This window comes from Melanaphis sacchari, unplaced genomic scaffold, assembly GCF_002803265.2.
Source record: "Melanaphis sacchari strain LSU unplaced genomic scaffold, SCAv2.0 Contig45_pilon_pilon, whole genome shotgun sequence".
NCBI classification, from domain to species: domain Eukaryota; kingdom Metazoa; phylum Arthropoda; class Insecta; order Hemiptera; family Aphididae; genus Melanaphis; species Melanaphis sacchari.
In genome coordinates, this window is record NW_020271303.1 from 2,507,453 (window position 1) to 2,533,092 (window position 25,640).

Genomic DNA, 25,640 nt, shown 5'->3' on the forward strand with positions numbered 1-25,640 from the left:
TATTGTTGTAGTTTATGTTAAATTTATATTAATCTAATATTTAGGTCAGGACAGTGACAAACATGTAAATAATAACTTGAGTGTTATAAGCATAATATGTAGGTAACTACAGCGGCACATCGTATATTCATGTATATCAGAGAACTCAACATACTGCAATTAAAACTTCTTGAAATCATTCGTAGACTGTAGTATTAAGAAAAATCATTGTTGAATGCGACGAGTTATGATGTACATATCGAGTTTTGAGCAAATCCTTGATCATGCGTTCATGTACATCCAAATATATTGGTATGTATCAGCTGTGCACATTACTCAGTGGTATGTAGAGTCAAGATGACTTTGGTAACAGAAGACGACGACGATAGCAACAACTACGCGTTGATAATATAAAGATATATATGTATATATGTATATAATAACAACAATGAGAAGTAATTAAATGCGATAAAACAAAAGGCCGAATGATACACGAGTTAATTATAATTTTTTTTCTTCACATCCTCCCCGCCACTTCTTTTGCAGCGGCTTATGCCGCCACCGCCGCCGCGGTCTCTTCTCGAACCATCATCGTCTCTTATTCCGATAAACAATGCTCGTCTTGAGCGCGCGCCGCCGCACAATGCAACAAAAGATAAAATAAAAATAAAAATAAAGACATAGAAACGGGGTCAAACAATTTGTGTTCCGCGATAATTATTAAACAACAATAATATCATAATAACATAACCTCTATTGTTACTCTTAGATGTGAAAATACCTTCGGACACTCCTAAATCGGCGTATGCTGCACCGCCGCTGAGCTTGACACAACGAACACGTACACAGAAATATTGCATGTTCCTTGTTGGGAGATGAAGTGCGATTTAAGTATATGGAAAATAACATAATAAAACGTTGTATGGTTGTACGTATATGATTATATGATTATGATTATCGAGGACTTCCCGGTTGGATTTTGAATAAATCGTACTCGCGTAGTTAGTGCAATATGTAGGAACATTTTTTCGGTCGTTGAATTATTAACAACCGATGTACCTATTACGCATTGTGCTATGCGTAGACTGTGGTGCATATAATTATGACGACATTTATTTATTATGTAAGACATTTTTAAAACTATTATAATAGTATTTCATTATATTATCTACTTGGTTTGAGTTTTTGATTAAAGAACCTCGACGAGCAGCCTGATTAAATTATAGTGGTGATTGTTTACTACAGGTTGATTTTTATTGCGTACTTATTTCCGTGTTTTCTTTTAATATCTAATAAATGTATTCAAATTCTATTTTTTCGTAATAAGCTCCTTACTATAAGATCGTATTTTAAAATATTTGATTAAGAAATTTCAGATTAGTCATGTGGCGATACAAACGGTTTTTTTTTTTTTTTAATGAAAACCATCTTTTTTACAGTTAATTGTTAAACAAATAACTTTTTTTTTTTAACATTGATATACATATAAATCGAAATTTAAACAAATAGTTTTTGAGTTATTAGGTAAGCTTTGTATAATGATAAGAATTATAGTCCATAATAATAAGATTAAAGTATTTAATGGGCTATGATTGTTTCATATTTGAATAGGTATTAAAGTAATTAATACATTTATTGTAATTTACATATGATGAGAAATTTTTACAATATATGTATATAAAAATATAAAGCCAAATTTATAGGTTATAAAAAAACATATTAATATATTAACAGAACATAATTTATAAATATTTCTTGAGTATAATATATTTTAGGTTAAATATTACATATAATATTTGATATTTGTTGTAAAATCATTATTAAGGATCATTTATTATCTTATATTCGTTTAAATTCCCATTTCAATACCATATTTAACCATTTACAATAAACAAAGATAGATTTCATTTAAAAAAAAATAAGTTTATACATCATGGTACAATCATTGAGTGATAAAAAAATCGAAGTATTTGAAAATATAGTCTACAAGTAAGTAGATATACTTAAAATTTTCAATTATTGGAATTTAAATAAATTCATTACTTGTTAAAAGAAATAATAAATTAAAAGAAGAACTTGTTTGATGAATCATTCTATATGTACTGTTTTGTCAAAAAATACAAATAATAACTTGCCTTTATGATTCATTCATGGTGTACGATAGTGCACTACAACAACATTCCCTGAGATTTGTAACTCTAAAAATTGTTAAATAATAAAATCATTGCTAAACATTCAAATACTATTATTAATGTCAAATATATAAAAATTAAAAATTACAAATAAGCATTAAACAAGCGTGTATGTTGAATATAATAATTTTATCAAATAAAATCATTTTCAGATAAAATTTGTTACCCGTACTTCGTTTATATTAAATGCTCAGTGATCTCCATTACACATCAAAAATATAATTACTAGGTATAGTTTTCTGTGAGAAATCGTTTAGTGTACGAAGTATACAACTAGCAGTATAGCAATACACTACCGCTTCTTACTTTTATTACATGATACAGATAATATAATAATCATTGCGATTGATAAATCCATAAATTACAATTTTCAATTTTAGACTATACCTCTTTGACTCACTAATCTGCTTTTGAATATCCATGTTAAAATGTTAATGCAGTCGGTTTGTAATCTGTACTCTGAAGGGATTCGTAGTGATCGCGGAATAATAATTACTAGTGTTATGATTTGTATTAGCATTTCATTATTTATTTAATCCATTCAGTAAGAATTAAAATGAAAAATGAGTATACATTTGTAGTTTTAAAAAAGATAAACATTTACATATTAAACTCCTATTATAATCGTAAAATAATTGTAAAAAAATGTAATAAAATACATAATTATAATAAAAACATACAACATTTAGAACAATTTAATTTATTATATTTTTTTCAACCCTCGTCCATCCCTCCCTTACAAAAAAATCTGTATATGCTACTGATGCACAAACCTCATTTCCAACTATGAATAAGAGATCAATGTGATACCTAATATTATGGCATAATTATTATATTTTAGCACATTATGAACGTATTGACGGTAATGTGATAATTTGCTTTCCACACTATCAAAAACTGTTGATGATAAAAATGGATTTTAATTTTCAAAAATATGAAAATCAATAATGCAATATAAGCATATTATTCATTTATCGTGATATATTGGTATATTTTATAGCGGTTAAAAAATAGACCATCATACACGATATTAAGTATTGTCTCTTAATCGAATATGTTATTATTCAATAAAAAAAATTTTACAATGTTAAAATTAAACAATTATTTTACATGATATGCTTATATATTTAAAATAATAGTTTTTCGTATACATTATAATATAATATTATTATACCGACAAGACATGTGTCAAATGGAAACTTGTTATCGCCCCTATCTCATCTCTAAATTCTTGTCCGTGACCTATTTGAAAAAAAAACTCAATACTGTGCAGTTAAATTAACCTATAGAATAAAACAACAATAGAGTATCCAAAACGATTTTATATTTATTATGCTATTACATTACATCTTTACCTTTCATCAAAAACACTACGATGGGTGTTAAAAATTAATTTAATATCGTCACAGTTCACTCACATCTGTTTATTGCACATACACGCACACGCACACTCAATATGTCGTTTTATTAAGCAATTCTCTTCAATTAAAATTAAAATGCATTATAAAAAAAAAGTTCTTTCGTCCGCATAATCAAATTGTTGTAATTATTATTATGTTCCTATTTTTCAGATAAAAATAAAATTCATTAATATCAACCAACAGTTTAGTTTCGAAGAACATTCGCGAACCACTCGACCGAAAAGTTAAATAGTTATTATTTAATATATCCATATTTTCGTCTTTATATAAGCAATATACCTACATTAAACAGTTAATAGTTGAAAATTTTTTAAATATTGTAAAAATTAAATTAAAAAAAAAAAAATCTGATTTTTTTGAATTAATTATTAAGTACTGTGAAAACTGCCGATGTATTATACATACATATTATACATCTGTGAAATCCACGTGAATATTTTGTCACATAGAATCGGTAAAGATATAATTTTAGTATGAATTGTTCAAGAAGCGTTCAATTTATGAATAATCAAACTATAAACGGATTATGTAAAAAAAATATGTTGAAAATTAATTTGCAATTATTAGTACATTATATTACATTAAAATAATGAATGCTAAATAATCTAAGTTGACAGTGTATCTAACGTGTAAATAATGAGAATCTGTACGATATAAACTAAAGCTTGAGTTTAACTAATTATACAGAATTGGTATTGAAACAATTATTCGAAATACATTTAAATTACTATTCTTTACTGTAGCATTTACTTTCCAGTCCATCACGGTGAAATTTAATTCGTATGAATCATTATTATAATATCATATAGGTACATAAATAAAACTAATACCTATGTAAATTCCGCTATGATTTTTTAAAACGATTCAATTAAAAATAAATAAACAAAAAGTGTATACTTATATATTATTGCTATAATCAAACTAATAAAAATTAATGGCTTATTATAATATATATTTATATGAAGATACATTATTTTCAAATATCAAATAATATTAAAATAAAAATGATTATATTTTTCAAATACTTAAAGACTCAAATATTTGATACTTAAATGTGGTATCAATTTAATTTAGTTTTTTTTTATCTCAAAAGTGTTTCATATGTGTATAAAGTATTTTTAAAAGTACTGAAGTTATTAATGTTAGATTGAAAAAAAAAATTAACTTTTGTAAAACTTGTAACATCAATAAGTTCCTCGTCAATAAATTTAATCGTATTTTTGTTTTTTATACCTATTATGGATTTTGGTAATATTCAATATGAATAGTACATACTAGCATATTTGTTTTTACCGTATTTAAAGTATATCTATAAATTTTATTACATGGTAGTATTAATATTATTATTAATATTATGAACTAACAAGAACGCTTTAAAAACGGTTTTTAGAGTGAATTATTATTACTTCGTTTTAAAGTAATATCCGTTAACGTTAGCATTTTAATTTTTTTTTTTTTTATTATTAGTATGAATAGTAATTATAAAATATATTAAATTTCTTCGTTAATTCTACTTAGTATATAATATTATTTTATTGTTATTGTAGATACTATACTTATGTAATAATAATTTGTAATAAAAAATATAATCTAACTTAAAATTATAATTACAATGTTTTAATAAGAAAACTTTATTCAAATAGCATTAAAATTTAGTTTAATATTTTTAATATTTATTAGTTTATAAACAATTTCATAAATTGAATATTTGATTTATTTAATATATAATGCTTTTCTATTGTAGTGATTAAACTATACTATTAAGTCACTAATATAAAATATTTTGAAATTTAGAGTAAAGATATACAATCTTTAATTCTTTATATTTTTTTATTAAATATATTCTTGAGCTCAAAAAAAAAAAAAAAAAAAATAATGTATATTTTATTTATTGTTAGTAAATTACATTACACATAGATTTAAATATTTAAGTATAATTTCTATATAAATTTTTTAAATAAAAAGTCTTAAAAATGATATTGTGATAACAATAAAATATCGACTTAATTCCAATTATTTCAATACGAGTGTGAAATGTATCAACTGTATTGATTTTGTGTTAGTACTTATTATAATATTGTAATAACGTATTTATTATATAATATAACAAAGAGATATATTACGTAACTCTATGATGGCCAGCACACTAATGTTTTTGAAAATATAATCAAGAATATAAACTTTGTATAATTGTTTAATCAATAATATTTATTTTTACTAATAATTAATAAAACATAGATATTAAATTAAAAAAAATTAAAATTAAAGTATTATTGTTTAAGTTATTTGACGAATTCGATTAATAACGTGTTCCAACATGATATGCAATTAGTAATAAGGCATATAAGAGACTAATATATGAAGAGTTCCTGTAACTTATCGCAATATTCCTGAAAGTATCGGTGTTCATTAAATTATCGGTCAACACAACTACCGATTGTGGTCGAAGATGCAAAGGGTTGTCAACTAGGGAAATCGTGGATACAGTATCACTGAAACAAATAAAATAAAATTCAGCAAAATATTAATCAATACGAAATGTGTTTAACATTGACTATATTCAAGCAATATCATTTTGAAAGAAATTTATTGATGAATATTGTGTAGCATAATATTAAAATACCTACCTTCGGCTGTGTTCTGAATTTTCGCTACTCAAATAGACGTACAGTTCTTTTTTTAAATTGCTTATAACTTTAGACAAAATTACTGTCTCGGTTTCACTTCCAAAGTTCATCACAGTCAGATATGTTTCTCGTCCGGACAATGATCTAAATAACCGATGAAATATGACAGTTTTACAAAAGTTTATATAACTTCAATGCGATTATTGTACTTGACACGAATGACCTTTTTATTATATATATTGAATCAGTTATATTGTACAATTTAAGATCGCCATATTTCAAAGTATCAGTTCTTCGGAGTTGAGACATTTTTTTGTAAAAATTGTAATTACTGGTTGGAATTTTTTTCTGTTCTTCAACGTTTGTTTTATAATAATTTGGATTTATAGGTAACCATGACTTTTTTGCTTCAGTAAATCCTTAAAGAAATTTAATGATATTATCAATTTAATTCATTAGTCTTTTAAACTAAAATAAAATACGTTAAACACTAAGAAGCTTCATTTTTTTAATTATTTATATATTATTAGAAAAAAGTTTATTTATTATTGCACTTTGATTGAAATTTTAACTGTATCTATTTTCATTAATACATCCAAACATTCCAAACCATTATTTAATTATATAATTTTTAAAAACAATTAATCAATAATAATTAAATGTTTATAGTTTATATTTTTTTATAAATATTATGATATATATTAGACCAAATTATGAAAAATCTTTTACACAATAAAAACCATTATGGCTAGTTTAAACCGTTTACGCACCTGCATTGGATCTACCATTCCATTGCATAGGACTCCTTGCAAAATCCCTACTTTCTATATTTCTCTTACCACCCGAATCATATGAATCTTGAATTTGATCAGGTCTTACATACGTGTTTTCCATACCTATTTCACTGCCGTAATACGTCACATCAATACCAGGAAGTGACAATTTCAGAGCGGTAAATACTTGAACCATTTCTGGTCCGTATTTTGATGATATCCTATCAGTGTCAATGGTTTCCATCTGAAATAATATTTTTTTAAAAGTTACATAAAATAATTTCTATACTTAATTTTTAATATTTTTACTATTGATAAATAAAGTACAGAGTATTTATTTATACTTCACATAAATAACTAATTAAAAATTTAAATCATTTATATTTAATCTAAATATTTTTTTATTTTTTTTTATCAATAAATCTAAAAAAGTCCTTACCACCCAGTTTGGTGTATTATTTGCTGGTATCACTTCAAACCAAAATTTAATTGCTCTGTCCACTGAACGCACTAAATCGCTTTTACGTAAGTGCATCAGTAAATGATAGTTAAGTGGGATTTGAGCTCCAGGATTATTTTCATTTCCATAATACTTTTTCAATGAAAATACACAGACGTGGTAATGTGATTCTGCAGCTAAAAGCCTGAAAAATATAATATTATAACAAAAAAAAAACATTAACCTATTGGATTATTTTTATACGTCTAAAATGTAAAGGATCTTATAATATATACCTACACATACATAAGTTTGTTTCGTTATTTGTATTATGTGTTTGTGTATTTATAATCTTAGCATTAAATTTAATACAACATATAACTTGTGCAATAATTTACCTAGGAAATGTATTCTTTCTATTCGAATAATCGTCCATGAATTTTCTCCATTCAAAAATTGTATCGATAACTTCCGGTTGATCGTATGTATAAATGTGATTCAAAGAATAGTAAATAGGCCAATCTTCTCGGCCAACTGATTTTGGTTCATCTCGAAAATCTTTGTCTTCGTATAATTTACCGACAGCATTAAATCGGAAACCAGCTACGCCTTTATCCAGCCAATATTCCAAAATTTTCTTTAAAATTATAGACAAATTAGATAATTTATAGATTCAAATAATTAAATTAATACTTACCAATATTTCTTTATGAACTTCAGGATTTCTAAAGTTTAAATCCGGCTGTTTGTCACTAAATTGATGTAAATAGAATTGTTTTCGTTCATTGTTCCATGACCACGCAGGGCCTCCAAATTTACTTAACTATTATAAAATATAGGTCAGATTGTTTCATTAAAGTATTATAGGTTATTAAAAAATCGTGTCCAATAAATGATTGAATATAAAACTCTAAAACTTTTTTTGAAATTATAAAATTATTCTAGTATTGAAAAACTATTAACTTTTTTTTCAATTTAAAACATAATATGCAATAGTTAATTCTAATATTTTATAATATAATCTATATGTATTATTAAAATACAAATATAATTACTTATCATATACTCTTATTATGAAATGAATACCTTTACTTAAATCTAAACCTACCAAAACTATTATGTAAATATCAGGTAAATTAAATGTTATTTTTAATTGGAATCATTTATGGTTATGATTAGATGAGTGTCCTGCGAATTTTATGGTCCATTACTTCACTCGTGAAGCTTATGAAAATTAATTATTCACTAATCAATTTTGAATGATTTATCATTTTAGCAAACTGAATGGTTAATATATAATGTACATTAATTTCTAATTATCGGTACATTTGTATTTACCCAATTATTCGGAGGTGTTGGTGTGGTTGTATTACTGAGTTCATCTTGATTCGAGGCATTACGCCATACATAATATTCATCATACTTCCCTTCTTTTTTTATCGATTTTAAAAACCATTCACACTGATTACTCGAATGATTTGGTACAAAATCTATTATAAGTTTTAAATCTAGAAAATAAATATACATATTTTCATTACCATATTAAATTTTAAATTTGTATTTTTGTATTTAATACCTCGCTTGTTCATTTCTGATATTAGTTCTTCAAAATCTGCCATTTTTCCAAATATAGGATCAATCATTGTATAGTTTTCTACATCATATCCCATGTCATACATGGGTGATTTAAATATTGGATTTATCCATACAATTTTTATACCAAGATCGACAAAGTGATCCAGTTCTTCAGTAATTCCTAAATAATATTAAATATTATGATATTTAATAATCTTTATACTTAAAAATGTTCAATATTATCTGTTTAATAAGTTGTGCATACCTTTTAAATCACCAATTCCATCGTTGTCACTGTCTTTGAATGATCTTGGATATACTTGATATATTATTGTATTTGACCACCAATCGTTTTTTGTCTTTGTTACTGGAAAAATTATTTCTTCTTCTCCATACGCAACAGACGTTAATGACATAAATACAATTAGCCAACAAAAATGTATTCTTATCATCTTATTAAATATTAATCTAAAAAAAACAATATTATTACAATATTAGATGATTTTTTAACTTTATAGTTGATATCTGTGTATGTCTATAAATTATATATGTTTTTTAGAATACTACAGTTATTTACAATATTTCTTAAAATTTATATTCAAGAATTGTTTGAGATTAGAAAATAGTTTTATTAACTTCTATAATTTCCTCGAGATTAATAATTAATGTAAGCAAGTATTGTTTGAATCATGAATGACCATTCAATAACGTATCATGCCTTGTTATTATATTAGCACTAATAAATACTTATTAAATTATTTTTTAATAAATAAAAATGTATTATCAATGAATATAAAATATCATAGTATGTATATTACTTATTATTACAATTAAATATTAAATTAAAAGAAAACTTGGATGATAATAATAAATCAACATTTTAAATTTTTTAATTAAATTTTGCAATTTCTCATTTATAAAGAAACTCAATTATAAAATATTAAATTATATTTTCTTAAAAGTTTCAAGTTGTTGTGATCATAAATAATTTAACTAGAACAGGTATACAGAAATTAATATTACACCCACAATGGCTCATGTTATATAAATTTAATTATTCGTTGGTTCTTATATTTAACTAATATAATATAGTCATCTACGTGATTATTTAGTTAATGGTTAATATAACAGATAAACAAATGAAAATTATTGAGCATTACTCATCATATTGTTAAATAAATTATAAAAAAAAAAACTAAAAGTATATATTCACTTCTTTAATTTTTACAATTTATTTTTTCTTATAAAAGTTCAATGGAACTTCATAAATCAATTTTGACAAGATATATTGTGTAGTTCATAAATTAGATTCCATAACTACTACAATAAATTCTTGTTTCAGGTACTGAAATGGAAAACACCAATAATAGTGAATAGACGTATAACTTAAAAACATATTTATGATCATTAATTATTTACTTACTCATAATTTACTAGTTACTTTACGATTTTTTTTTTAACTTACTATTTTATCTTTATATACTCTTTATAACTATTATATTACTGTTAAATAATTGAAGTAAGTTTATGTTTATTTAAAATCATATAATTTAAGCAAAATCAATAGAATAAAATTAGAAATTGGTAATAATTAAAGTACTTACAAAGTATATAAAATGGCTAAAAATAATCAAAAAATATTAGTTAATAACAATTTAAATTTTTATTAAAGACTATATAGTAAGTTAATAAAACAACATAGTGTAATACATTAATATGTTTAAAAAATTAAAATTAAAAATAACACTTAAATTGCAAATATTCATTATTTATATGAAAATTAAAGAATGATAAGTATAAAATTTAAAAATATAATACCTAAAATCAATAATCAATTTGAAGTACTATCACATAATTATTATTATATATCTATAATCAATATGTATTTAGTTGTATTTATTTAATCATGTTAGTATTTATAAAAAGACATACAATAATTTTAAGTGAACCAAATTATTGATAAAATAACATTGTCTATATTATATAGTAATTACCTATTATAATAACACATATGTGAACATATCATTATACTATCCATTTGACAAGCTAGCTAGGGAATTCATACAAAGGAGAGAATTTTTAACCTATAAAGTTATAACGATAGTATAACTTATTATATAATTAATTAAAAAATATTTTACATACATTGTAAGTAGGTACTTACATCTTACATATAGTTATAATGTTAGTAGTACAATGAATTACGATATTTATTATATTAGCACTGATTGAAATAAGTAACAAAAATATGTAACTATATTGTAATTTGTAAACATTTCTCCACATATTTTTTTTTATTATTATTAATTCATAAAGATGTATGGATATTGAATGTAATATATGTTAAGTATATTATAATATAAATTATAAGAACAGTTTTGTATGTATAATATAAACGTTACTGTGAATATTCGCAATCGACGAATACTAATAGCCACCGTCCACCGATAACTGTTGTCATCATACACAAAAATCATAGGTGAATGTTAACGTATTGATTAAAATCAATTGATTTGCACATACATTTTTTTGAGAAAAAAATAAATAAACAAGAAATAAATTTCAAGTTTATAAAAAAAAATTAAAACTAATCGCTACAGTTGTAGAAATCAAAAAAGATTAAATAAAATAAACATAATTTAAATGAATAATATGTATCATATGTATAATTCATTAATTAAATTATAAATATAATATATTGCATTTTATTAATTATTTATGGTCTATTTACTAAATAATATGTTAACATCAACCAAAATCGTGTTGCTCATGTCAACATTCACCAAGTGATTGTCAGAAATCACCAACTGCGAACATACACCGTAACATATTATATCGCATTAAGTAAAGGTTGGACTTATACATTAACTTTTTTTTTATCTTTTAGTCCGATAAGTATCAAAATTATGATTAAACTTCAGTTTATAGTATCCCTGAAGCTATCAATGTTAACTGTTAAGTAATGGCAAAAACATGTATTATGTAGACAAAAAATAGAAAGATTAAAAAACACAGTTAAAGCGTTTTGGTTCTACATGACTACGTATGGGTACTTGACATTTTTTATTTGAAATAATATTTTTAATGTTAATATATTGTTCAATATGTTTGCAGGCTACTAGAATAAAAACTAAATACTTTCAAATCAATAAAATAAAAATAATGCTTTGAATACATTTTTGTCAATATTTTTTAATTAGTTTCAATGAAAAAACTATAGACAACCGAATAATTACTAAAATAAACATTTTAGTAAACGTGGTTAAGGTTTGTAATAAAATCGAGCTATAAACAGAGTCTACTTTTCAAATATAATGATTAATTATTTTTTCTAATTTTTATTATTATTATTTTTATTAAACTATTATATCATATAGTATAAAACATTAATCGTAATCTAGAAAATGCAATATTACAGGTGTATCTAAACACAATGTTTTTAAATCTCTTTACGCTAATTTAAAACTATGAAAACAGAGTGCCTACTGATTGTTGTTGCTTAATGTTTAAACAAATATAGTAGGAAGATAATGTATAACAAGTAATATTTTATCTCTATTTAAATAGTTTTCTACTTCACATTCGTGTACGAATAATAGTTAATGTGATTATCTGTTTTGTTATATTTTTTACCATTATTATTTACAAACGATTGTTTTTGACATTTTAGTAGTTTAAGTGTATTTCTGAAAGAGGTCTCGTAATCCAAGATTTAAATAATTTATGATATTATTTATTTTTCGTCTTAGATAAAGTTATGAACATTTCAATCATCAAAATATGTCCGTATTAATTACAGGGTGTTTCTATAACGAAATTTGTCATTGGAATAGAATAAATATACGTATGGCAATAAGTATGTTATAGGTACACCGTAAAGTGGTCCAAAAATAAAATTTTCAAAACCATATTATGTTGCAGTTAAGATAGTTATAATATGTTTTGTTACATATACATCTAACTATCGATAAGTTAGTTTTATTAATCAGTATAATTTAGTATTTATAAAATGACACGAAACAGTAAGTCACATATTTATTCCTATAGTGGCATCTATTTTTTATTAAAATAGTGCAAAAACCATATCATTTCGCATAAAAACTGCAGAGAAATATTAATTTTAATACAAAATTTCGTATTTTGGCTATTATATCGATTATGTATTAAGATCCTAAAAATTACATTTATTAAAAAAACATACTGTACATAGACATAATATATATTATGTTTATTTGCTGTGTTTTAATCTATGTAGTTAATAACTATTAAGTTAAAAACTGTTGCTACTTAAAAACATTGTTAAAACAATGTTATCGTGTATACCAGTCATGTGATATATATATAATACACTCGGGTATATTTTAAAATTGGTTCTGAGAAAATAATTATTTCATATTTGTAAAACTGATCAATATACAAATAATTATACGATATACATTTATCATAAATACAATCGCGATTATGTTTGCTTTTTCTTTAACACAAACATTTTTTACGTGATGAGTTTTAAATTTATAAGCATGCGTAGTTTAAGTATAATAATAATAATTTTAAATAAAAGTCTTAATTCAAATCAAAACTCTTCTTTATATTTTTTTTTCTTCAAATGAAATGTTAAACGACTTTCCTATTCTGGCTATAAAAGAGTGTCCGGATTTTATTATAATCCTACCTTAAACAATCATAGACAACATCTTTTTATTTTTATTTTTTTCTTTAAATTAATTAATGACAAAATTCAATGACAAGAAATACTAGAAAAACTTTTTTCAAAACAAAAATTAACTTAACAAGAAATAATAATATATTAACTTTAAAAAATATATGTACTGACTATTCTTTTTAATTCCCTATAAATATATATATGTCCAATGTAAATATAATAGGATTAGATTTGTTTTTTTGCAATGTAAGTGATATTAGTCAATATTCAATGTGTAATTATTTAATAATATATTATTATTATTATTATATAAAATTGATATTTAAAAAAAATAATTCATTTTTTTTCTCTTTCTCCGATATTATATTTATACTTTATAGTTTATTAATACGTTATAATATTTTATTATATTTGTATAAAAATGTCAATGTTCACTATTAATGCATTTAAATTATTCTTAAATTTCTTTTAATAACAAAAGGGTTATTAAACCAACAATTCAATTGTATACTTATATTTTAATATTTTGTAAATTTTTCTTATCTATACCTTTGATTTAAATGATGTATATCAATTGTCAATCATCAAACTAATGTTAAATACACATTGATTATACTGCAACACTATATATTATTGTAAATGGAATTAATTCCTTAGATAAAAAAAATATATAGAAATAATACTGCTTATGCCTTACAAGTAAACATCTGAATCAGATCAATTCATTGTAATCGTGTTAGCTATTATCTAATGTTATATCGTAGTCGATTATCTATATATGTGTAATGATAATATTATGCACTCCGTTGACTTATTTAGTAGTTCATTATTTGCTGCGCGCCTCCAGTCAACCATAATTATTGCAACGTCGAATTTTATACCTATCTAATACAAATCGTTCATAGTGTAATATTATAATTGGGTTACACGTATTTATAACAGTAAATTATTCAGTTCCGTAATGACTTTTACCGTAACGCCCGTAATGATACGGCAAAACAAGAAGTATATAATAATATATAGGTACTACATAGGTACACGAATATGTACAATATAAATCGTATAATAAGATTTAAGGTATAAGAAGTATTCCATTGACAATACGATTCCCTCTTTTGTGTACTACTAAACTTTTTATTTTATTACTATTATTATTTTTTGATGTGGTACATTACAATATTCAATTAAGGAACGTGGGACAGTGACAGTAATAAAACATGTGTTATTATATTAGGTAGGATATTATACGTATTGCTCGACGTAGCCATTGCCTATTATTTCTTAAACTATCGTCCGTCACACTTTTTTTTATGCATTTTTATCACACAAGTACTCGAATACGGATTGGTTTTTCAACGAAGTCATTTCTGATGTAATAATATTATGTGATAACATTTGATCGAGCTCAAATTATATAAATACATAAACGGAAAATGTTAACAACATTCATTCCTTATCGTTTTGTTGTTATTTTTTTCAAATTTTTATATTTTAACCCATTACCAATAACAAAATTGGTAGGTATGTTATCATGAACGTTATGTGGAATCGAAAAATCAAATCTTTTGTTTTTATTTAATAAATATAAACGGCGCTTAGTCATGAGAAAACGTACGAAACAAATGCACCCTATAGAATACAATGAATACACATTTTTTTTTATCCTATTCATTACTATTATTATTATTACTATTATTACTACTTCTACTATTATTATTATGATTATTATGTCCCCCACTTAGAAATTGCCACAGCTACGTTAACAGGATGTACAAAGGCCTTCCGGTGCAGGTCACTGCTGGAATCCGCGAAGTCTACCGGAAGAAGGCGTTATTTGACTTCATCGGATTCTTGTATTGTCGTATAGTAGCTATAAATACGCATAGTGCACCGTGCAGTTCTGAACATTTATTTAAGCACACAATGCATCCACTCGTGGGAACGTGCTAAGTTTCACTGCCATCGGTCTTGCCTTACGAATTTCTTCCGGCAAATGACTCGTGGGAACGTCAATCGTGACGAAATGACTGGACTCTGCAACACCTATTTGTATATTATTATACTATATATTTTTCATTTCAAAACTGTTTTAACCGTTTTTTGTTCCTTTTTGACGGATATCGTATTATTGTCGCATAGGGTTGATTGCACGTGACCACGCCCTTCATGCAGTACTTATAGCTATATTGCAAGTTTTATTTAACAGAGAAAAATAATGATAGAATAGAGCTATTTTTTAGTCTAGATACAGTGAACTATTATTAATAATATATTACTTTTGGTGTGTACCATATAGGTATTATATAGTGGTGCGAACTTCACGGTTCGTGTAAACTGTCAAGTCTGTATACCGTATACCATACTTTAGTGTGTAGTACTTCAGCTATACAAAAAACACAGTATGTATAATATTTTGTAGAAATTTAAAAAGTGTAATATACGATAACATTTAAAAAAAAATATATTGCACGAGTTTTCTTGAACAATAAAATTGTATATCCCTTTAAAAGCGGGTATATTTATAATGACAATCCGATATCATATGAGCTTAAAAAAACATTAAGTCCTAACAAACATAAATACTTCTAAGTTTTAGACTTACTATATGAAACATGTAAGTATCTAATATGACTGTTTAATCTACATTATAATATCGATATTAAAGCTGATAAATATATACTAATTAATATATTATTAGAACAGGGTAACCATGCATCATATTTAAAACGAGATTATCTTTTTTTTTAGATAATCCTCACAACATTTGAACGTGATGCCTTTTGTTTTTTAATAGATAATGCAATAATAACCCCATTTTTTCATATAATTATACTTATACAAGTATAATTTGCATAAAAAAAACCTTAATTCGATAATTAAAATTTTTTTTATTATGCTCTATTAAGCTATACTTGAAACCTATGTAAATAAATAAAATCCATGACTTATAATTTATAAACAATAATTTTCGTGTGATAAATATAGATTAGTGACAAAAAGTTGTAAGCAATGATTTTCTCTTTATGACCTACAAAAACATCTAAATTGTAGAGTATTGCACAACGTCTTGAGATGAATAAATAAACAATTTTAAGAAATAGCCAATTGCAATGAATATTTGTGTCATTCATTTCGATTTTAAGATTATGTACTTCTTGATAATAAGAGTATGATCAAAAAATATAGGAACTTTCGCAATCATTATTTCACAATTTATAACTAACACAATGAAAATGCAGATACCATCAACGATTAGTATATACGCACAAATGTAAAATTATAAATAGATTAGGCAATTAAAGTATTACTTATGAATATTATTAAAGAAATATATGATATTATTATATTTATACATACATAGGTACATTATATTACAAACAACGATTTGTTTTAAACTGTGAAAAGTGTAAAAATAAATATAATAATAGTATTTAAAACTTTCAGCATCTTTACGGACTGCTCGTGAGAGTTTCAAATCAAGTTTAATACTTCATAAATCATGCTTGTTGTATCAGATGGTACAAGATAAATATATAATAATGAAAATAATAATAATAATAAATCTATACATATATGCCCATATATTTATAGGTTTTACGTATATGTACATTCACGTGTTACGTAAAAATAAATGATGTGCTGATGTGGAAATAGATGTTCAAAGCAATGCACCCCCTCCGAAGTAGCGTTAATTTGCTGTCTTCGTCAGTGTGAAAAATTTATCGCAACAGGTCATGCGAATTGATTACGGTGAGAGATTTATCAAAAACGTGTTATTTCAATCGCTTTTCCTCAGAAAAATGATTTCAGGTGGAATGGGAAAAAATCATTATTTTTGTGAACGATAAATGAACGAAAAAACGACGAATAAAGGTTCTCGACTTGTCGTCAGTCGTGGCAATACGATGTGTGGCGGAGATGGTCGTGGTGGTAGATTTCTTTTTCTATTTTTTTTCTCTTTCTTTAGAGAAAAGCCCACCCGCGGACAGAGGCCGAGTGCCTGTCGATGTTTTTCACGGCGCGCCCAGCACTTAGCGCCCGGGAAAAATGACCTCCATTAATATTTTTATTATATTATAGGTTTTCACTAGTTGTAAGTACGCGCGCGCAGTCCTCGTAATGGACCCTGTGCAGAGCATAGGCGTCAGCGAGGAACGTGGTTGCTGGGTAGGTGAGACAAATGAATAAATGATATATTTTTTTTTATTATTATTATTATTTTAACCCAGCGTATACAATCTCTTTAATTTCAACGATTTATTTTTAGACACACTGCCGGGGTTTGAGAGGGATTTTTTCTTCTCGGTGAGTATAAATCATGGTCATCAGTACGTGGGCGTTTTAAAAAGTAAATAAATAAAAATTATTGATTGTACGTTGAAAATTTGTCGTTTTGCTACTACTTTATATTTATGTATAATAATATACAACATAAAATTAATATATTATGACATCATCGCAATTCAATTATACTCCAATATAATTATGAATACATTTTTTTTTAGGTGAAATAAGTAATATTACATTATTTTTATGCTGATAAATATATATATATATATATATATTCATTTGAAAATAATATGTTTCTATTACGTTTTTGCATAATCTGTTTTAGAAAAACGACAAATTCAAAGATGAGTGAATAATTTTTAATTTTAATCAATAACTTATAAAATTTAAATAAGATAATATAGAATTTATTTGTAATTAAAATTACGAAATACGAAAACGATTTAATTTGATTTTCTGTAGAACATCAATCAATATGTTTAATTTAACTAATTTGTAAATGCTTCAATTATGTAACTAAGTGAGTCTATTTATATGAGAACTGTAAACATTTTCACTTACTTATATTAAAAATATAAAAATTACAAAGTAATCAAATTAGTCATAGTTAATTTTTATTTTTTTAAAGCTATGTTATTTTTAATTTATAACAAAATATGATGATTATAAATTACATAAACTATAGGTAGCTAAATAAAATATTTGTAGACAAAACTGATAAAAGATATACAGTGGTCGCTGCTTATGTAATCACTTTGGTACGGGACATAACTGATAACATAATCTGATTGATAACATTAAACAAAAGTTAAAAAAGTTATAAAAAATAATAAAATCTACGTTAAATACATAGTTAATAAAAATATAATTTTTTTATTTATTATTATTTATTTATAAATTAAGTACATATGTAGGTATAAATTGGAAATTTAAAATTACAAACGCGATACTGGTCGACGGGCAGCGACGGACTGTCTTAATGCTGTACGAACGAAAGGTAGATATAAATGTGATATCAATGTGTATACTGTATAGACATTTATATCTTTATTACAATTTTTATCTTTATTATGGGACATTCGACGAAAAATTTGATTGTATGTTACAAAATTATAATTTTATGAACTCAAACTGATAATATTATGCGGCGTATTGATTACAAAAACCGACATAATTTACACGTATAAGTATAGATCCGGCCCGTACTTACACTTTTCGATAACAATAAACGATTGATAACATTAATCGTGATTATAATAAGCGGCGACCACTGTATATATATTATATATTATGCATTTATACCTATCAATCAATATGAGGAAGTTAAAACAAATTAAACGAGTTTATACTCATGAAATAGTATGAAACTAGAAATATTTTATCTATTATACAGTAAATATTTTTAAGAACAAAAATTATAAAAAAAAATTATTATTATTAATACTACTATTATTATTTTATTTAAAACAATTAGATAATATATATATACAATTTTAAGAACTTGACTTTATTTAAAATAGTCATTAATTTAAAATAATTATTAGTTTACCTATTCATAATTTTATATGTTTAAAAACTTTCTATACAATATTAAATTCTATTACATATATACGATTAGTATAAATATACAAATATAAGGCTTAAATTAACAAATTTTAATCAATATTAATATAATAATATATGCGTGTTTAAAAAGTTGAAATATTATAGTTATTAAAAATAATATTTTATAGAGTTTTTACGTTAATCAATTAAAGTAATAATTTCAATGCTAATAAAAGAATCATTAAAGTCTTCGTGATTTACGTGTAATTTGTATAGTATACTTTAAAAAAACGCATAAATATTATATTATTATCTAATTTGAATATTAAAAGTTTGTAATAAAAACTTATTTTAAAGATAAAAAAAAAAAAATAAGTAAACCAAATTAGTTTATGTATACAATAATATAAACTATATTTTAGACTTATTAAATAATTATTTTCATTTTTGTCATAAGAACATTATTTATATTACAAATTTCATTTTTTAAATGCAAGAATAATTAACACACTTGAAACACGCCTAGAAAGTATTTTAAGTTATTAAGTTTTTTGCTCAATATAAATTTTTATGTACGAATATTTTTTTACATTCCGATATTATTTTCTATATGTTAAATGTCTTAAATATAATTAATTTACATTAATTAAGTTATAATATAAACTACATGTATTTCATTGATAATTTTATTTAAAAATAACAATTAATTCTCTAAATTTCCTAAATTCCAATGAAAAAGTTTAATACATTTAAAATTAAAACATCAATTATTAAAATGTCAGAAAATATTTTTATAGTGCATATAATTATTCAAAAGCATAAAAATAATCTATACTTTGAAATTATTTACAAATAACTAATTTTATTGTAATTATATTCATTATAATTTATTATATTAATTGATAATATCTGAACATAAAATGCGTATCAAAGTTATATAGATACCTACTTTTTATTCATACTGACTGTAAACAACATAATATTATTTGTTTTCAATATTTTTAGGTACATAAACGGCTTGTATGAATAACTATGTATGTTCGAAAGTCAAAATGTATATATATATATTACTAAGTTGCAATCTAAAATGCCATCTCCAAATTATCTTCTCTTACATTTTTCACTTAAGAAATTAAGGTGGTTGTAAAATGAATGTGTAACAACTATTATAATCACTATATGTATAGTTACGATATAGTGTAGCGCTATACAAATATAACAATGAGATATTAACTAAGTGATTATATTATTATGTTTTTGGTTATCGATAAATCTTCAAAACGTTTATGTTTATCTATTAAATACTTTCGAAAATCTCGAAAAATGTGTTACAAATACCCCTTTATAATATAAAACCATAAAAGTACATAATATTAAGAACATTGCATCTGCATAGTATGATACGCAATAGACGCATGAAACATCAGGAATTACTTTAGCCGCACTTTTACCGAATTTTAAATATAATATAAATCTAGAAGAAAAAACTACTTAAACTGCATTTAATCGCACTATTTGTACATTTAATTTTTGAATATTATTATCACAACTCACAAGTACGTATGCATGCAGACAATAATAACACTGCATTATATTATATCGTAACAACATACGATTAATGCAAATTTTTGATAAACATATACAGCCTACTATACCTCATATCATAATAATAATAATAATATCACTGTAATCGATAAATATTATTTTTGTCATGTAAATTAATAAATTATACAGAATATTTATGATTACCACAATTGTCTGATTCACCTCACATAGATATGTTACAATACATTATCTAGATATTTTAAGACCTATGCCTCTTCTGCCAAAATATCAAGCACTAAGTTCATTTTAGGAGATTACTTTTCTCCCTCTTCTACCAGTTCCACCACAATACGTGATTTAGTCCTATAAATAAGCTTTCAGTTAAACAGTTTATTTAAATACTATTTGTACTTTAATAAACATGTGCTCACCTATTTATCCTTATCGGACTTATAAAAGCATAAATAAGAGCTAACACAAAAACGAATACTCGTTAAGTATCAATTACATGCAATCGGACGTAGGCTATAGTAAAATATTAAACATTTTCAAACGCACCTCAAAATTATGTGCTTATACGTGAGATTAATAAAGACCACACGTATTTTAATACTTAAATCATATTGGTTTTTTTTTTCCGTAAAGATAAATTAAATCGGCCGCAGTAGCGTAGTCTATGCAGTATGCAGATATCCAACGGTGCGCTATCGTGTTCAGTACATATTATGATAATATAATAATTATAAATAGTCAACATAGAAAAGCAAGAAATCATGCGGCCACCCATTATATTATAACAAGTGTGAATACGAATATTAGCAATCTAACACTATATACTATAGCTAGTCGGTGTGGAAACCGTACCGTATAAATAATCTTCGAAGTGATTTTTTCAATACTAACAATAATAGTACGTTTGTGTTGCATCAGCACCGGTTAGGACACATAGCGGTGTAGTCTTAGTGGTATGTACGGTTGATAGTTTTTACCTTCTATTCCAATAATATCATACATTAGCAACCGTACTCTTGGCGATTAGGCAGCGAAGCAGTATTATTTATACATGTGTATACAGTGCGATTACAATATTGTGTGCTAACCCCCGTAAGCGCGCTGGTACTTTTACCGCTCTGGCCGGGGATAACGGCTTTTTACCGTTTCGCAAAAATAAAAAAAAATAAAAAATAAAAACACAACAAAACAAAACGAAACGAAAAACAAAACGGAAAAGTGTGACGGGGAAAAAAATACCCACCACGTACGTACCGCGAGTCACAAATAACGCCGACGACGGACTTGTGTGCCCGCTGAGTCCGACGCAGCGTGTGCGTGCGTATACCTCTCTATATAAAGTATTTATAATATGTACACACACGTACGATGTGAGCTCTCGGAAGAGACCCCCCCTGATGGACGTAATATTATATTATTATATTGTGTACGCTCGCGGTGCACCAATTATCCGCGGGAGTAAGTCAATATAACAGTCACACACTCACACACGCGCGCGCACCTGGGTCTCGATCCGCGTACACTGATTTCTTTGTACGCTCGCCGTCCGTTTTGTAGCGGATTCGCTTCGCGACCGGATTACACGCGTAGGTACATAATAATAATAATAATAATAATATATAAATGTATGGACCTGTACAGTCGTCATAATATGCCGTATAACTACTATCCAAGAGACGGTCGCGAAAACGGAGTCCGCTGACCGTGCGCGTAAACGTTTCGAATCGCCCGATACCGCGTCCCCGCTGCAGCACCAGCCCCGGGTAAGACGGATTGCTATAATAATATAATACATAAACGACAATAATACCATTGATTATAAAATATAAATACCGTACTTAACAATGATGATACGATAATAATCGACTGCAGTGTAACGGCTACAATGATAATAACATAACGACAGCACACACGATGATACCCGCAGTGTATTGTCGCTGTAGCAGCAGTTTTACCGCCGCCGCGGTGAATTATGAGCCGTTGTCGCCGAATACGCGCGTAATTGACGTTTTTTTTTTTTTTTTTTAACGTAAAAACGTCAACTACGTACCATTACATACAATAACAGTAACAAAACGCAAACTTCGAATTCAATTTGAAAACATTATTATTATATTATATCTGTCAATATAGGTAGGTACGTACTGCAGCGTCAACGTATAGTGTACATTATGTAGTAGACACACGGTTTTAATCTTGGACTGTGAAAATTGTGACTGTTTTTTTTTTCTTTTTCTTTTTTTTCTTCTAAAAACTCTTTGCCCGGTTAATCCGTAACGCCGTAATGACACGGCGGCTGTTCCGATGTACCTACTTATCCATATAAATATACGCGCAATACTATAATGTCAAGTATGCTACAAAAAAACTAACACACGCGCACCGTGGGTAATATTTGTGTTTGGAACGAAACGGTCTGCTCTCCGGACGCACTCGACTTTGAAAACCTGACAATGAGCAAATGATATAGAAATACACTTATTTTTCTGAACGCGCTGACCATAATAATACATAAATGGGTACGCAGTCCACGCTGACGGACAAACATCGCGTGTCATCTCGAACGGTATTGGCCCACTTGATTTCTGCGTCATCGACGTGTGAAGAAACGATTTCTTCACGCAATGTAATATAACATCGTCATATGATATTGTAATAATAATAATTATTATTTGTGTACGGCAATCGCATTTATTATTGTATACGTCTTGATGAATTATTATAATACAAGAGTATAATAATGAAATTTTTCATGCAATCAAAGAACAATAACAGGCACAAGCAACGTTTCACATTTGTCAATATAATATAATGTATAATTTATATATATATAAATGAAATATAAATAATAACATTAATTTTCGATGACAGGCATTATTGTTTCGAGGCTTTTATTGAATATTTAGGGCACAAATTGTGTTTTTTTTTTAACTTAACGAATTGCTTTTGAATTTTGAAATTTCATTATCGTATAATTTTACTTAACTGCACGGCATATATAGGTACCTAGGTCGCATAGAGGCACATAATTTTGTTTTGTTACGATATATTATAAAATATACGTTTCCGTTCGAAAATAATGTATTCTTTAATTGGTATTTCAATAAATAATAAATATAGCACATTAAAAAATATTCACGATACACAATATTAATAGTAATTTTGTGTTTAACTTTCATGGTGCAACGAAGTACAGTTCATTGTAAATAATTATTATTTTAAAATAAAGACAAAAATATAAAATACTCAAAAATATCCGTGGTATCTACCTACTTTCAACTAACCTTAGGCATTATGTTTTTTACTTCAATATATCCACCTTGTAATTAAAATTGTTTGTTTATAGTTTAGGTTATAAATTCGAATGTAATCGCTAGGGAGCAGCGATGACAGTATACATGTGGTGATTTCTATTAAATTACATATTAAAAGTACTCTGTAAACGTACATAATACAAACTATAATAATAATATTATATTGTTCAACTAAAAACCGATAACTTGCGCCAATACCGATACGCGTTTATACACAATAATATATGCTGTTACCCAGTACCAATGTATAAATAATATTATTATTATATAGGAGACAAAACGGATTTTCGTATTTGTAAAATACGAGTTTATCCATGGTGCACGATGAGGCCTGCGCAGCAAGTCTGAAACATAAAACTGAATTACGATATGGTTGTCGTCCGTAGAGCCACGGATGAAATGAAATATCATAAACAGGTCTCAAACACCGAGAACGGATAATATATTTTATATTTTTGGTTTTTTATGTTTTCTTCATTCCCATTTTTTTTTTTTTTTTTTAATGCACAATTCTTTTTATTTTTCCCCTCTCATTCTATTCATCCCGCCGGTGTATATAGGTAAGTATTTTAATTGCAGACTGTTTTCAATTTTTTCTCCACAGCCATGCCAACGTCGCCGTCATCTCGTGATCGTCGCCGTCGAGTGGGCGGAATTCCGGAATACATTGCTCATTGCTGTTTATACATATTATCACTACGCCTGCAGTGGTTCACTGTTTAGTATTTATGTAGGTACACGTGTGTGTACATTGTTCATTGTAAAATATCGTAATATAGTAATAATGTTGAATGCATATATAACATCAGTAATATTATGGCTACTAACAACCACAACAACAGTGTATTTATTTAGCCATTTAGATGTATCGTGAGCGCATTACGGGCCTTAAAACCGAGGTGGATAACAGATGAATATATTACAACACATAACTATGAGTAATAATTCAACATTATCCAAAACATACAACACACTACCACTTGACGGTACTGAAGCCTCAAAATATATGCAATTTAAATTGTATCAGAATTTTAAGAGAATTCACTACCGATTGTTTTTGTTTAACTTTAACACCACACACGTGAAACATGAGAATTTAGACATGTTCATAGCTAAATATACCAACTGATCTAGTGAAGCGATAATAATTTTTCTTTAAATTTACTTAAGATCAATTTTCCTGCATTTTTAAGTTTTTGGTGATAACTTTTTAAAAATTGAAGTATGAAAATGTTTGAATTTTTATTTTTTAATAGACTTAATTT

At 25.8% G+C, this 25,640-nt stretch overlaps 1 protein-coding gene across 3 annotated transcripts; it reads right to left on the bottom strand.

The window, feature by feature from the left end:
• Nucleotides 1-5,839: 5,839 nt before the first annotated feature.
• LOC112598137 (maltase A3-like) lies at nt 5,840-10,631 on the bottom strand. Of its 3 annotated transcripts, none has more exons than XM_025344498.1 (11): nt 10,611-10,631; nt 9,272-9,474; nt 9,008-9,187; nt 8,770-8,939; nt 8,129-8,254; nt 7,830-8,068; nt 7,432-7,636; nt 6,990-7,236; nt 6,443-6,638; nt 6,220-6,363; nt 5,840-6,084 (listed from the first exon to the last, which is right to left on the bottom strand). In XM_025344498.1, the coding sequence occupies exons 2-11, from the start codon at nt 9,456-9,458 to the stop codon at nt 5,892-5,894; spliced, it is 1,887 nt and encodes a 628-aa protein (XP_025200283.1). In that variant the 5' UTR covers nt 9,459-9,474; nt 10,611-10,631; the 3' UTR covers nt 5,840-5,891. The 3 variants fall into 3 exon arrangements, with proteins under 3 accessions (XP_025200283.1, XP_025200285.1, XP_025200284.1); XM_025344500.1 differs by lacking the exon at nt 10,611-10,631 and adding an exon at nt 10,472-10,498; XM_025344499.1 differs by lacking the exon at nt 10,611-10,631 and adding an exon at nt 10,430-10,441.
• Between the last annotated feature and the right edge of the window lie 15,009 nt (nt 10,632-25,640).